This window comes from Magnusiomyces paraingens, assembly GCF_902498895.1.
Source record: "Magnusiomyces paraingens strain CBS 517.90 genome assembly, contig: contig4, whole genome shotgun sequence".
In the NCBI taxonomy this organism is placed as follows: Eukaryota; Fungi; Ascomycota; class Dipodascomycetes; order Dipodascales; family Dipodascaceae; genus Magnusiomyces; species Magnusiomyces paraingens.
Window position 1 is genome coordinate 1,879,211 of NW_022474070.1, and position 16,247 is coordinate 1,895,457.

A 16,247-nucleotide genomic window follows, 5' to 3' on the forward strand; every position below is an offset into this window, starting at 1 on the left:
GGACTTGAAAAATCTGGACCACACAGCTCAAGGAGAAGTTTTGGAGTATATATATTCTTCCACTTATCAATACAAAAAGTAGAGCGATCTGGATCTTTGCAAGCATTTGTAAAAATTTCGTGCGGATCGTAATTTTCTTTTGGAGGGTCGATCGAATCAATACATAGCCAAAACTCTTTTCATTTTATGTTAGTTGAATGAAATAAAGCCACACAAAAAAGTTTATACTAACTAATTTCTGAGCTAATGAGCCCCACTTTTCTTTTAAAAATTTTATTCTGTGCCTTTTTCCTCTGCCTATTATCGTAATTCATCTTTCCTAGATATCAACTCGGGGTGTTGGTGGGTATGGAAATACATATTTTTGTTTACAGTAGGGTGGCAATTTATTAGCCGGATACTGAATCCCGTTAATGGCCGTCTTAGCTACTCGGCTATAAAATAAATTGGTATCATAACGCGTTAAAAATTGGCCTGACCATTTCAAAAAAAAAAAAAATAATCAACATCCATAAAATTGATTTTTGGCGCTAATATACTTATTTAAATGAAAAAAAAATATTAAATCATTATTAGTTTACTTTTTAAGTTTACAAAAACAAGTCCATATGTTCATCGTTTTATTAAAAAATTTAAAATCCGTAGAATTATATATTTTAAATTGTTGAGTTTTCCTCGGCTGTTCCTTCCTCGATTTCTAATTCTGAATTAAAAGTTGAAGAAAAAGAACTTGAAGTCGCTTCATCATTTGTATTATTAACATTTCTGTTTGAAAAAATGAAACGAACCAGTTTTTTAGAAAAATAGTAAAACTTTTGGTTAAGTCTGGTAGCTATAAATGTGTCCCATGACTGAGCAGATTGTTTAATTTCTCCTTTTTTAGAATAGTCTTGCAAAGTTGATATCATATCAGATGGATTCAGTATCTTAGTATTTGGCTTGCCTTTAGTTTTTTTTTCCAAAGTAAAAAGATACAATAAAGATCCTTTAGGGTTATTAACTTTATTCTTTTCAACATGAACTTGCCTTTTATAGCGCCCTGCTTCACGAGTAATTTTCTTATTCGAAAATGCTCTAGGAAGATAAGCAATCAACTTTTTCATAGACACAGGATCAATACTTTTTGAAAAATTCAAAAAAAAACTCTCCTCTGGAATAAGTTTGATGCAATGGTTATAAATGGCCAGATATTTATCCTTACTGGGATCCACAATAAATTCAGATATCAACTCCTCAGAAGGAATGTGTAGCTCTTTATTCACAATTTCTCTCCACATATTTTCCTCCTCTACTTTTCCTTCCTGGATGATGTTGGAAAGATTTGGATAAAGATTAAAGAAATCAAAATTAATCAATAGTGTTTCAAATATAAACCTGTCAGACCAATAAGGACAAGAATCATTACTAGCTAAAACCTCATCATGGATATTGTTTTCAGCTTGTCCTAGTTCTTTTTTTTGATGGCTCAATTTATCAAAAAACATTAGCACATTTCTCCTTAAAAACTGAGCTGCCGAAGCTTCTTTATAAGTGGTAATAAAATAATTTTTGAATTCATCAGTTAATTCCAATTCACCCTTATAATCAATGGAAGTATTTCTCTTGTTTTTTTTTTTTTTTTTTTCTGGCATGGCTTAAGAAGGATTTTCGGATACTTCTTTTCCAATAAGAGTTCGAAGTACTAATAAACTTTCACCAAAGTACTGTGGTAATGACTGTTCACTTTGTAGCCAATTTAGAATACCATCAGATGATAAATAAGCCCCACATATGCATGTCGCGTTTAAAGCCAATTGTACTCCGCAGCTTCTATCATCATTTTGAATGTGCAGCGTTTTAAACGTTAGATCCTCAATTGATAAAGGCTTTGAGAGTGGTGTAGTATCAGTAGTAAAACAGCTAGAAGTGTAAAGGTTTTGTCGAAGCAAATTAAGATTAGATAGAAAAACTTCTAAATCAAAATGTTGACTCTTTTGAGAAGCATTTTCAAAAAATGATTCCTTAGATGAATTTAAGGAATCACTGACAAAAACTTGAAAGCTGTCACTAATTGGACGACAATAAACAAAAACAAGAGACCAGTGATTCATGTAATTAATAGGTAGAAATAAACCAAACTCTTGATCAACGTTTCCGGCTTGAAAGGACTGGAACCATGAAGATCGCTCAAACGTAGTTCTAAGATATTTCTCAAAATCATTGTTATTTGTATAAGAAAAAGAAGGGAAAAAGTATAAAAGGGAGTGATTTTTGAGATGGGGGAGGACTAGCTTTGAAGTTTGAGTTTCTAATGTAAGCTGTCAAGTCTGCTAAGACTTTTAATTCAGCTTCACATCCTTCGGAACAAACTGGTATGTTGGCAATGGTTAATTGTCTAACGGTAAATCCAGAACGGTCAGCGAGATCAATTTGACGATGAACAGGGAGATCGGCGAATGTCTCATAAGAGCTGGCGTTGTTCTTTGAATGGGTCTCAGATGTTGAGTGGGCAACAGAACTTCCAGTGCTGGCTGACTCGAAGGATGAGGGTCCTTCATTGACTCCTGTAGTGTTTCCGTGATTAGACATAGCGGAGAAGACTAAAAGCAAGAGTTAATAAGTAAATACGATTGATAAGCTGAAAGCTGAAAGAGTATTTAATAAAAACAGTTTTGCGTAAATTTAGAGTATATATAAGAATTATATAAATGATAAAAATAATAAAATAATAAAATAATAAAAGTTCGCTATCATACCTAAAAGCAAGAGTTAATAAGTAAATACGATTGATAAGCTGAAAGCTGAAAGAGTATTTAATAAAAACAGTTTTGCGTAAATTTAGAGTAGCGAGAAAAAGAAGAGAAAGAAAACAAGAAAGGTTTCTGTAATGAAGAAAATTTAAAAGAGCATCTTGAAAAATTTTCTTTAGCAATAGGGAGTCTTGATTGTAACAATTATTGTAACTCCAATGGTAATGGGCTAGTAGTTGCTAGTGAATAATGTAACAATGTAAAGAGTGTAATTGGGAAAAAAATATTATGGGATAATGTTGAAATACACGATAGTACCATGACATATATTCCAACAGTGATTAGCATGAGAGGAGACAGCACAATTTCTATTAAAAAATAGCTCTACATTAGATGGATTTTTCTTTTTCTCAATGGCTATACAAGCTGCAAAAACCCACAAAATGCTGAAATTTGTAAGTTTATCACTAACAACATCTACCATGTCCAATTGGGTAAGCTCAGAAAGGAAAGGGGTACCCGTGGGCATTTCAATCAAAACAGCTTTTTCAAACGGCTGCTGCAAAAAGGGTGACATATTTAGAGTTGACGAAGGAACTTTTTTGACATCCATATCAAGCGTCAAATCGATCACTTTAGGCTCTGTGGTAGACAGTGACTCGGTGCTAGATTTTGCATGTTGTATAATATCTTCATTTGGAAATTTCTTGACATTTTTTTCTTTTTTAATCATAATATTAATATTAGAAGAAATAGAGGTTGGAGTAGCAGGAGTTTGAGTAGAATCAATGGCAGAAGAAATAGAGGCTGGAGTAGCAGGAGTTTGAGTAGAATCAATGGCAGAAGAAATAGAGGCTGGAGTAGCAAGAGTTTGAGTAGAATCAATGGCAAAGGAAATAGAGGCTGGAGTAGCAAGAGTTTGAGTAGAATCAATGGCAGAAGAAATAGAACCTGAAGTAGCAAAACATTTAAAAATATTCAAAGAATCAGCAGTAGTAAAAATTCTATTAGGGCCAGAAGAACCGATATTAGAGGAAATAGAAGCTGGAGTAGCAAGAGTTTGAGTAGAATCAATGGCAGAGGAAATAGAAGCTGGAGTAGCAGGCGTTTGAGTAGAATCAATGACAGAAGAAATAGAAGCTGGAGTAGCAGGAGTTTGAGTAGAATCAATGGCAGAAGAAATAGAGGCTGGAGTAGCAAGAGTTTGAGTAGAATCAATGGCAAAGGAAATAGAGGCTGGAGTAGCAAGAGTTTGAGTAGAATCAATGGCAGAAGAAATAGAACCTGAAGTAGCAAAACATTTAAAAATATTCAAAGAATCAGCAGTAGTAAAAATTCTATTAGGGCCAGAAGAACCGATATTAGAGGAAATAGAGGCTGGAGTAGCAGGAGTTTGAGTAGAATCAATGGCAGAAGAAATAGAGGCTGGAGTAGCAGGAGTTTGAGTAGAATCAATGGCAGAAGAAATAGAGGCTGGAGTAGCAGGAGTTTGAGTAGAATCAATGGCAGAAGAAATAGAGGCTGGAGTAGCAGGAGTTTGAGTAGTTGAGGGCTTTATATTTTGTTTTCTTTTTTTTCTTTTAGGGGCTGAAAGAGGTGGGGCCAAGCTGATCTCGGCATCGTTGATGATTTGAGATCTAGTTCTTCGAGACATGATGATGAAATTGACAATTTTAAAGCTTTAACTTTTTATCCTTTAGAAGCTGAAAAGAAACGTAACTCAATAAGTTTTCACAAGTTATGATTTTAAGTTATGATGAAAGTGAAATATTTTCTTTGTGAACGTTAGGAAGAGTACTTTTGCCAGTGAAAAATTTTCTTCCTAGGAAAATTGACTCCCCGAAAATATATTTCAGTGACTTTACAAAACTATTAATGGATTATGTAATATAAACGAATAAATGAAATATTTCGTTTAAGAAAAAAAAAGTATAAATAGACAGAAAATTTCTCATATCCTCTTCTTCTCTTTTCTTCCTACATATCTTTCAACCAATTTTTATTTTAAAATGACAGACTATATAAAAGTAAGAATGACACAAACAGACTATTGCTGAAGATGATAGTGAATTTTGAATATAATAAAACTGACATAGCAGCTTTCATATTCTACCATTGATGAATATCATTTTGATACCGGTATAGATATGACAAACTTAGCTTCAAAAAGCGACGACCCACTTGAAAATGAAGACATTATTGATGTAAGTAAATGCGTGCCTATATGACTATTCGCCTACTAAATAACTTTTAGAAATTAAGAAACGGGCTTATAGCAGCAACAATAGTTGCAAAGAAATCAGAAATCGCTTATAACAATATCGATGATACCTTGAACACTTGGAACAATTTTACAAAAAATAATTGGTGAACGCGATGACACGATAAAAAACAGTAAGCAAACATTAATATATTTTCACACTAATAATTTAGAAGTCCCGTCGCAACGCAAGCCTTTAAGCCCCGTCCAAATCCCTTCAACGCTACTACGCTAAGAAGCTCCGTTATAAAATTCTAACTAACCCTTTAATAAGAAGCTCGGTTGAAATTTTTTTAACCCTAACCCTATGGAAGCAATACTCGAATCCCAGCCTTATTGGATATTTTTGACTAGTATCAAGAATCTATTCTATTGGATGCTTTTGATTAGCATCATTAATATGTAATATTTATAGGTTTTTATGTAATATGTAAATTGTAATAAAAATTTCAAATTCCCTTTTAATTTTGATTTCAATTCAGATTTTTGGCATTATTGTGAAAGTTGCGTTAATTAGTGAATATCAGCTATATTAAAGTTGCGTTGGTTGGTAAAAATCAGCCATGTCAATGTTGTGTTGAGAGAGAAGTGTTAGCCATGTCAATGTTGTGTTGAGAGAGAAGTGTTAGCCATGTCAATGTTGTGTCGGCAGCGGTTTCACCTTCTTATCAACATTGTTAACTCTGTCGTCAACCACTTTGTTTATTTATAAAAAATTGCACTTTAATTGGTGTTCTGGTTGTTGAAATGGCTGTCCAAACTCCTTTATACACAACATTCACAAGAAAATTAATTTCATATTGAAAATACACGGTTTCCACTTGGAATGGGTTTTTTTTAATATTAACAAAATCAATAGTCTAGTTGTAATCTATATCATCATATTACTCATATAAATCATTTTCATCTCTAATAATTGGGTTTAAGAGTCTATTTTTGACGGTTGTTGTTGTCGTGACATGGGTGCGACTGACTATTGAATGGAAACTTAATCAATTTTTAAACAAATTTAATAGCCTAGTCTTTGTTTAAATCATCATATCACCCTTGTTTATGATTCACATCCTTGAGAATTGGGCTTAAGGGTCTCATTTTGACGTTTTTTGTCGTCGTGAAATGGGTGCCAAAAGTCAAAAAGTGAATTTTTTCAATTTTTAAGTAAATTAATAGTCTAGTCTTCATTTAAATCATTATATTAATCTTATATATCAATTTCATCATTAATAATTGAGTTTAAGGGTCTATTCTTGACGTTTGTTGTCGTCGTGAATTGGGTGCGATTTTGGTCCAAAGCTGCTTTGTCAGCGATGAAAAGATTGGGTGAAATCAGCCATCTTAACGCTAAGAACAAATTCGCAAAATTACACTTTTAGGTTTTCCGTGTATGTTTCTAACCGTTATTTTTTATATTAGAAAACATTTTGTAAAAATGTTTTAAAAAATAAAATAATTCAGTATAAAGTAATACTATATTTAATTTTAAAAAATATTTTCAATCAATGTCTTAATTTATAAAATAAAGCAGTTTTTAGGATTGCTTTATTTTATATTATAAGGCATAGGGGAATAATGGTTTTATTTAATCTGAAAAGCCTTTCAGAATAATGTTTTCTATACTTTGTGAAGGCACTACATAATACTGCTTTCTATACTATTGGAAAGCACTACAGAATACTGTTTTCTTTACGTTTATAAAAATTTTATTTTTTTAATAAATTTAATATACACGGTAAACTAAATTCTGCGATTTTCGTGTTCTTTTGTTGATGTTATGTTGTCTATCAGAAAGATGAGAGCCGAAAGTACGTGTTGTTGACGTTAACAAAACAAATTTGGGCGCCACCTCTTCTTTACGTAAAGATGTAGTTGAATTTTTTTTAATCTTATAGTTGAGATGAAAGAAAAAACTTTGGAAAAAATTTAAAGTCACAAAATCTAAAAAATTTTTTCTTAACATTTTTAAAAACAACAACAAATTTCCTTTATGTTAAAAATTTAGGAAAAACAACAACAACAAAAAAATTTCTCAACTTTCTTAATGTTGGGGAATTTCAGTTCCATTAATAAAATCTTTCTTGTTCAACATTAACAACAACAAAAACATCCCACTTTTCATATCACCAACACAACAGCACAAGCACCTTTTTCTCACTGAAGCTAAATCAACAAAACGTCAAAAAAAATTTTTTTTTTTCAACATTGACAACCACCACGAAATTCCATCTTATTATCGTCAACTAAACAAACAGCCACGCCACCCATTTCTGAATGATGTCAAGGTTATCAGTGATGCCACACAAATATATGGTTTCTCAACTTAAAAAATCTACTTTCATTTTACGCTTTGCCAGTGTTTAGAAAAACCATTTACAACCCCAAACGAATTTCCCATGTATCTAAAAGGACTTTAATTATCTGATAAAAATTATTATTAAATTAAAAATTTTTTTTCATTACATTTTTGGTTGTGACGCCGATACTGCCAGATGATCTACCAGATATTAATTTAAAGCTCTTCTTTTCAATGATAAGCTTTAAGATTTTTTAGCTGACTTAGTACGCCTGTTTTTCTCATCCTCAGACTTTGAGTTGCCCAATGGCCTCTGCATCTGTCTCAAACCCACTGACCAAGCGATACTTTTTATGAACAATGATATCAAAAAAAAGGAGTCTTTCCTGAATTTATTTTGCATATTAATAAATGACAAGCCTGTTTAGTAGCGAAGCACTATATCACCATAAGTGAACCTACTTCTCAAATGTCATTAACCATATGACCCAGTGAATGTATTGGTAAAGTTATAAACTATAAGTTTTTAGTATCCTTTAAATAGACTTCCTCAAAACAACTTCATAGTCTTGCATTTAATGTTCAAGTATTTTCAATAGATTTTTCTGAAATTTTAGGTAGAGAGCTAGCCGAGAAGTTGTACAAGTCAAGTAATAAGACATAAATAATCAAAATCATTATATTTATAAATAGACTTAAGTCTATTGTAATGTTATCAAGCTTAATAACATTACCAAAATAAAAGGGAAATGATCTTTTTGGTTTGGCTGAGCTTAACTGGTAAAGAAGTTTTAAATCCTTCAAATCCTTCTGTCATGCTGAACTTCCTTTCAACAAAACTATAGTTTCAGTTTAGCTATAGCTATCATTATTAAAACTCTCAAAAAAGAATCTGACAATTGATTCCTGAGTCCTAGACTTGTAAAGATCTAGGCAATCTTTACCATAAAATATCTCACCTTAAATCTGAAATGGCTATTTGAGTCCTTTTTCTTAACCTTGAGAAAGCAATTCATCTAATATCTTTCGCATTGCTGACAAAGCAACTTAAGAAAATGATCAACCTGTTTCAAAAAAAAAAACCAAACAAAAAACAAACTTCTTGAAAATGGTGTTTTTGGGAGAATATAGTAAAATAAATGAATATAATAGAAAATATTTAATTGTCATTAGTTTTCCCTTTAAATTTACAAAAAAAAAGTTTTTATTCTTATATTTTTCTTAGATTTTCTTTTAAAAAACCCCCTACGCAAAATGGTATACTAAGCTCCACGTCCAGCACACTTCTAACAGCAACATCAAGTCTTCTAACTAAATGATCTTTTTTTCTTAAGAATTTGAATTTATTTTTTGCAACTTGCTGTTTTCCAAATAAATTTCTCATTAAATATTGCTCTAGGAAAATTTGCAATTAACTTTTTTTAATTGACACAAGATCAATACTTTCCAAAAAATTCTAAGAAAAGTTTTTGTCTGGAATAAGTTTGATACAATGATCATAAATGATATTTATCTTAACTTGGCTTGATCGTCAAAATTGAAAATTAACTTCAAAGAACAAATAGGGAGCTCTTTAATTACAATTTCTCTTTACATAGTTTTCTTTTTTTTTATTTTCCTTCTTGGATTATCTTGGAAATATTTGAATAAAGCTCGAAGTAGTCAAAATTAATTAATGTTGTTTGAAATTTGAACCTGGTAAACAAATAAGAACAAAAATCATTATTAGCCAATACCTCAATATGAATAAGATTGGTAACTTGTTTGGTTTAATTTATATTATGATCCAATATATCAAAATTATTAAAACATTTCTCCACAAAGATTATGCTCCAGAATTTCCATTATAAGTTGTTAAGTTTCGAGTTGAAAAGGATGTTACAGCTGTAAATGTGGAGAGTTGGAAACAGTTCATCACAATTTGGTTAAGTGTCCTTTGCTTGAAGAAGAAAGCAAAGGATTAAAACGGATATCTCCAGAAATGGACATGTCGACTCTCAAGCAGTTTAATTGGCTTGATTGTAAGATGTATCTATGCTTGAAGGGATTAAGAAATACAATTACAGCGTTGATGAAGACAAGTGGAAATAAGTTGGGAAGGTTTGGCTTTTTTGCTTCCCCCCTCCTGTTCCTCTTAAGCTCCTCTTAAGCTGGTATCAGGACTTATTTTCGGTCAGCTGAAGATGATGATGTTATATAATTCTATATCCCTCGAATAAAGACAAACATTAAAATTATAAATTTTAAATTCAATGGTTAATACTAACTTACTCAAATATTCAATAGAAGTAGCTTTCTTATTCCATTTTCTCCAGCATGGCCTAAAAGGAGAAACTTCCTATATCAAGTAAAACCTCAAATTGATAATCAATTTTTACCATAGGAGGGTTTACTTTGTAGCTAATTTAATATACCATCGATGGTATCAGATAATACATAAGCCCCATATATGCCCATATCATTTAAAGTTTTTTTAACCCCACAACTTTTATCACTATTTTGTATATGTAATTTTTTAAACTTCAATCAATCATCAAAAGATAGAATTTTTGGTAATGATACAGTATCTGTTGGAATATATGTCATGGTACTATCGTGATTTCAACATTATCCCATAATATTTTTTTTCCCAACTACACTCTTTACATTGTTACATTATTCACTAGCAACTACTAGCCCCTTACTATTGGAGTTACAATAATTGTTACAATCAAGACTCCCTATTGCTAAAGAAAATTTTTCAAGATGCTCTTTTAAATTTTCTTCATTACAGAAACCTTTCTTGTTTTCTTTCTCTTCTTTTTCTCGCTACTCTAAATTTACGCAAAACTGTTTTTATTAAATACTCTTTCAGCTTTCAGCTTATCAATCGTATTTACTTATTAACTCTTGCTTTTAGGTATGATAGCGAACTTTTATTATTTTATTATTTTTATCATTTATATAATTCTTATATATACTCTAAATTTACGCAAAACTGTTTTTATTAAATACTCTTTCAGCTTTCAGCTTATCAATCGTATTTACTTATTAACTCTTGCTTTTAGTCTTCTCCGCTATGTCTAATCACGGAAACACTACAGGAGTCAATGAAGGACCCTCATCCTTCGAGTCAGCCAGCACTGGAAGTTCTGTTGCCCACTCAACATCTGAGACCCATTCAAAGAACAACGCCAGCTCTTATGAGACATTCGCCGATCTCCCTGTTCATCGTCAAATTGATCTCGCTGACCGTTCTGGATTTACCGTTAGACAATTAACCATTGCCAACATACCAGTTTGTTCCGAAGGATGTGAAGCTGAATTAAAAGTCTTAGCAGACTTGACAGCTTACATTAGAAACTCAAACTTCAAAGCTAGTCCTCCCCATCTCAAAGGTTATGAGCTCCTTTGACGCTTCTCAAGCGCCAAATTTCAAACAATTTCTCTACAAAAGTGAATTGGATTTTTGGATATACGGTCTTATTGGGCAAATTAACAGCTGCGGCCGGAGTTTTTGGAACAACTATATCTATAAGCCAATTGTTGGCCATACTGCCCTTCAGCTTGGTTACGGTATCAGGTTTGAGAGGGCCCTTGATGAACTACTCAAGGCTTACATTTTAAAACCACGCCTGCAGCTAACCTGGCTGCAGCTGAACAGGCCCGGTGGGACACGTCGCCCGAGTTTCTAAAAACTCCACCTATGGATTCGGCGTCTGTGCGGGAAGAAGCCATGGGGTCCTATTTGAACCAGGAAAAAGAATGGCCCGTATAGATCCCGAAATCCTAGAGCCCGCCGACCTGGGGCGAGTGCTCTCATTTTACCAACGTCTTAATCATATTGGTTTGCGCATATCCCCAAGCCCTGAGCTTAACATTGTATTTGCGATGACGCAAGCTATCTCAGTAGGAGTTCCAGGTCCTAGTTATTTCTCCGGGCTCACCAGCAGTGAAATTGAAACCAAAATACAAGCTACTGTTACTGAAGCTTCCAAGTGGGCCTCTGTAGTGGAGCAATATTTCTTTAACAACCCGGATGGCACCTTTCACCGTGACCTTATCTTAGCAGTACTGAATAACAACAAGGTTTCAGCAGCTGCTCGCGAAGATCCTCAGAGTCATCTCTGGGGATTACCAAGTTTGTCGACATTTTCAAGTCAAGATCTGAGGATGGAGCCCCTGTGATTCAGTTGAAATCCCAGCGCTAGTTGAAGCAACTTCAGCAGCCTTCGTAAAAGGTCGAAGAATTATTGACGGTTCAACAAAAGTGGTGCCAAAGCAGGAACCCAAGCAAGAACCCAAGCAGGAATCCAAGCAGGAAACCTCGAAGAAAGCTGGCCACTCTGATACCAAGCAAGGAAAAGGGAAGCAGTGGTCCAAGGGGTCCGGTGGCAACAAGAGGCGCAACAATGAAGACAAGCAAGCTAGAAAGTCGAACTCTGATGGTCAAAACAGAGTTGCTGCCTTGAAAGCTACCGAATATCTTGAGGTGGCTCGCGACGATGTTGAAACTCTTTGCTCTGTTGCTCGGGCTATCCAAGACGTATTTGATAATGACGGCGGAAGCAGTGATTATTCGCCAGTTGCTTTTCTTCCACCTGCCAACCAAATCGCCTCTGTGGGTGAAACAAATCTTCCAAATGTTCTTGATTCTGGAAATGCTACTGGTCATCTTATCTCAGACAACAGCTACTTTGTGTCGTATGAGAAATACAGCAGCCCCAAAACCATCAGCTCCTATGGTGGTTCCGACATCGTGTTAGAAGGGGAGGTAAAATTGCTGTTGTATTAAAAGGTGACGGTGGCACCAATATTTGCCATATTGCTGACGCACTTTATTTTCCTGCTGGGTCTAGCAATTTGTTTTCTGATTCTGTCTGGCGCACGCACGATGTTTCTTTTCATACGGTCCCAAGTGGGGACTGTCTGGCCTATTTTGGTGAGGAAAAGGTTGGTAGGGTTGGTGGTGCCAGAGATGCCAAGTCTCACATTTGTGCCAACATTGTTCCGGTAAAGTTTACTAGGAATATCGTACCTCCAACTGGCTCCTTCAAGTTCTCAGGAAATTCAATTGACTGGGATCAGATTTGCAGACAAGGACCAGAAGCTATGAGGAAGGTTGATAAATCAGCTCTCGCTGTTGGAAAGGGACTTCCTGTCCTCTCACCGTCTCTCAAATTTATTGCAAAGGAGGCCGTGTTGAATTCGCAGGCACTTGACTGTCATGTTCGGTTTGCTCATTGCTCTTTGACTTCGGTGAAGCATTTAGCCAAGCTTGCTGATCCTCCCTTTGAGGTGACCAAGCGTGACGAAGAGTTGATCAAGGACTGTGTCATATGTGGCACGTCAAGAAGCATTAAGCGGTTCACTTCTCCGGATAAGCATATAGCTTCTGAATCCACGGCTCCGTTAGCCCAGATTCATGCTGATCTCGTCGGTCCCATAGGTCCTGCCTCTTCAGGGGCCAGGTACATGCTGAATATCATTGATGCATTTTCTGGTTACATCTATGCTTTTGCTCTGGAATCTAAGGATGAAGCTCCTGGGAAACTTATCCAGTTCTTTAAGCAGTTTGTGCCCAAAGCTGCTCGCCGTGCTGCTGACGGCAAGGCCACCAAGCTTATTACTGACAATGGTGGTGAATTTATCTCTGGCACACTTGGAAAATTTTTGGCAGATTGGGGCGTCATTCATATTTTAACTGCTCCTGATGAACACCAACAAAATGGAAAAATTGAGCGTGCCCACCGCACACTTCGTGAGATATCTACTAGAGCCTTGATGCAGTCGACACTCTGGGCCAATATCTACTGGGACTCTGCCTGGCTCTACGCTGTGCAGGTATATAATTTCTCCATAGTTAATAAAGCCGGTATATCACCTTATGAAGCCTTTACGGGCAGAAAACCACCTATAGCACTAGTGCACACATTTGGCTGCCTAGTTTTTGTCATTAAATCTGAGTCTCAGAAACTCAAAGGGACCCTTCAGCCTCGGGGCGAGCCTGCTCTGTATTTGGGTCCCGACCCGTTAAATCCTAAGAATTTTCTATGCATTACGAGGAACAAGCGCATTCGGCGCTGTGTACACGGCAACTTTCGTGACCATGTCTTGCCTGGCGTTAAATTTTTTGGCGAAAAGCCAATTTACGAGGGTGACATTCTCATTGACTACAGTGAGGTTGGAAATCGTGACCCTGACTACAGTGACTCTTCCACTGATGAATCAGAAAGTGAAGATGAATCTGACTCTGACGACTACTCTCCCACTTCACTCTCTGGTGGTGGTGGTGGTGGTAACTTTGGCTGGACCTATGTGGGCTCTGAGGGAAGGAGCCACAGATCCAGCAGATTGGAGGACCAGGATTCTACTTCTACATCATCGACACCTATAACTGAAAACTCTTTTCAACCGTTGGAAGATGATGATGTGGAGCTGGTTGCAGATGAATCAATTAGTGTTGCTGACGACAAAGATACACTTCAGTCTGAGGACCATATATTGCTCGAAGATTCTGCTGTTGATGATGCTGATTTGAGATCGGTGAACTCCAACGTAGCTGGTCGCCCTGGTTCCGAAGATACTAACGAAGATTTTTCTCACGAAAATTCATTTTCTGAACATATGGTAAAGCTCCAGAAAGCCTTTGCTCCAGGAACTCAGTCGCCCTCAGTGGTGGCTCATCAAACAAGTCCGGTGACTCTTCCCAAACAGCTACACATTTTGGATGAGGATGACAGTGTGGATCTTGCGCTGTCTGGAACTGCTGAACTTATCCGTGAGGCTTCAGCTGTTGAAACCGCGAGCCAATCTGGTGGTGACAATCAGGATGCGGTTGACTCAGAAACCAATGATGAAGACATGGATGGGTCTGTGGAACATATACTGGGTTTCGACGAATTGGAAGACTCATCAGATTCTGAATCTTCGTCTAGCGACGTTGTCATGGATTCCTCTACTAAGTTGGAGGAAGCTCCTGCGAGAGATGTCGGGGTGCCGCAAGTTTTAGGTGACACTCAAGGTACTGCTACAAGCACAAATAATCCTGCCAGCAATCAACTGGTTTTGGCGGCGGCGGAACTTGTACGGGCCACCACCGAGCTAGTACAAAATACGACGTCAGCAAATCGGTCTGCCAGAATGGCTGAGGTGGGCGGTAGTAGGAAGAGGCATCTAAATTTAGCGAGATTAAAATCTGCGCTGGAACGTGCTGGTCAGCCAGAAAATCGTCGTTTACATGCCGGTAGGCGGAGCCAAGTGGCTGGCTCCTCAGGAATACGGCAGGAGCTACCGGAGCTACCCCCAGCGCCCTCCTCTGAGAGGCTGTTGCTGGGAGCTGGTGGTTCTGATACTGTTACTACTGCTGCATCTGGAAGTGGCAGTGAACTGAGAGACACTGCTGTGAATGATCGCCCACGCTTACCGCCTGCACCATCTACTCAGAGGCTCCTGCTAGAGTATGGGCGAGCAGGGGACGCTACAAGCTTTGGGGACAATGCAAGCGACGTGCAGCACAGCTCCGTGCAACAAAATCGACATATGCTACTTCCGGCTCCACCTTCGAGACGGTTGTTGTTGGCAGCTCCTCCTTCTTCTTCTGAACATGATTCGCAAACTGCTGGGCAAGTAGCTGTTCGACAAGCAAGCCAACACTCTGCTCCGGCAGAAGCCCAACAGCCTCTTGCTGATACTGAAAGAATTACTAGGTCTGCTGCGGGTGCTGCGGGTGCTGCGGGTGCTGCGAGTGTTGGAATATATGTCATGGTACTATCGTGTATTTCAACATTATCCCATAATATTTTTTTTTCCCAATTACACTCTTTACATTGTTACATTATTCACTAGCAACTACTAGCCCATTACCATTGGAGTTACAATAATTGTTACAATCAAGACTCCCTATTGCTAAAGAAAATTTTTCAAGATGCTCTTTTAAATTTTCTTCATTACAGAAACCTTTCTTGTTTTCTTTCTCTTCTTTTTCTCGCTACTCTAAATTTACGCAAAACTGTTTTTATTAAATACTCCTTCAGCTTTCAGCTTATCAATCGTATTTACTTATTAACTCTTGCTTTTAGGTATGATAGCGAACTTTTATTATTTTATTATTTTATTATTTTTATCATTTATATAATTCTTATATACACTCTAAATTTACGCAAAACTGTTTTTATTAAATACTCCTTCAGCTTTCAGCTTATCAATCGTATTTACTTATTAACTCTTGCTTTTAGTCTTCTCCGCTATGTCTAATCACGGAAACACTACAGGAGTCAATGAAGGACCCTCATCCTTCGAGTCAGCCAGCACTGGAAGTTCTGTTGCCCACTCAACATCTGAGACCCATTCAAAGAACAACGCCAGCTCTTATGAGACATTTTGAGATGGGGGAGGACTAGCTTTGAAGTTTGAGTTTCTAATGTAAGCTGTCAAGTCTGCTAAGACTTTTAATTCAGCTTCACATCCTTCGGAACAAACTGGTATGTTGGCAATGGTTAATTGTCTAACGGTAAATCCAGAACGGTCAGCGAGATCAATTTGACGATGAACAGGGAGATCGGCGAATGTCTCATAAGAGCTGGCGTTGTTCTTTGAATGGGTCTCAGATGTTGAGTGGGCAACAGAACTTCCAGTGCTGGCTGACTCGAAGGATGAGGGTCCTTCATTGACTCCTGTAGTGTTTCCGTGATTAGACATAGCGGAGAAGACTAAAAGCAAGAGTTAATAAGTAAATACGATTGATAAGCTGAAAGCTGAAAGAGTATTTAATAAAAACAGTTTTGCGTAAATTTAGAGTAGCGAGAAAAAGAAGAGAAAGAAAACAAGAAAGGTTTCTGTAATGAAGAAAATTTAAAAGAGCATCTTGAAAATTTTCTTTAGCAATAGGGAGTCTTGATTGTAAATAATTATTGTAACTCCAATGGTAATGGGCTAGTAGTTGCTAGTGAATAATGTAACAATGTAGAGAGTGTAATTGGGAAAAAAA

The 16,247-nt window shown here is 36.4% G+C and overlaps 4 protein-coding genes across 4 annotated transcripts; 2 read left to right on the forward strand and 2 right to left on the reverse strand.

Annotated features, from left to right (window-relative positions):
* Positions 1–1,634: 1,634 nt before the first annotated feature.
* On the reverse strand, positions 1,635–4,383 carry SAPINGB_P005363 (uncharacterized protein; the record flags this gene model as incomplete). The annotated part of the gene is made up of 3 exons (XM_032000077.1): positions 1,635–2,266; positions 2,346–2,579; positions 3,153–4,383. 3 exons carry the CDS (start codon positions 4,381–4,383, stop codon positions 1,635–1,637), a joined length of 2,097 nt encoding a protein of 698 aa, XP_031855968.1.
* A 5,954-nt stretch (positions 4,384–10,337) lies between these two features.
* On the forward strand, positions 10,338–10,673 carry SAPINGB_P005364 (uncharacterized protein; the record flags this gene model as incomplete). The annotated part of the gene is made up of 1 exon (XM_032000078.1): positions 10,338–10,673. The coding sequence occupies one exon, from the start codon at positions 10,338–10,340 to the stop codon at positions 10,671–10,673; it is 336 nt and encodes a 111-aa protein (XP_031855969.1).
* A 350-nt stretch (positions 10,674–11,023) lies between these two features.
* SAPINGB_P005365 (uncharacterized protein) lies at positions 11,024–15,106 on the forward strand (the record flags this gene model as incomplete). Its single annotated transcript, XM_032000079.1, has 3 exons — positions 11,024–11,399; positions 11,476–12,006; positions 12,057–15,106. 3 exons carry the CDS (start codon positions 11,024–11,026, stop codon positions 15,104–15,106), a joined length of 3,957 nt encoding a protein of 1,318 aa, XP_031855970.1.
* Positions 15,107–15,628: 522 nt separating this feature from the next.
* On the reverse strand, positions 15,629–15,958 carry SAPINGB_P005366 (uncharacterized protein; the record flags this gene model as incomplete). The annotated part of the gene is made up of 1 exon (XM_032000080.1): positions 15,629–15,958. One exon carries the CDS (start codon positions 15,956–15,958, stop codon positions 15,629–15,631), a length of 330 nt encoding a protein of 109 aa, XP_031855971.1.
* Between the last annotated feature and the right edge of the window lie 289 nt (positions 15,959–16,247).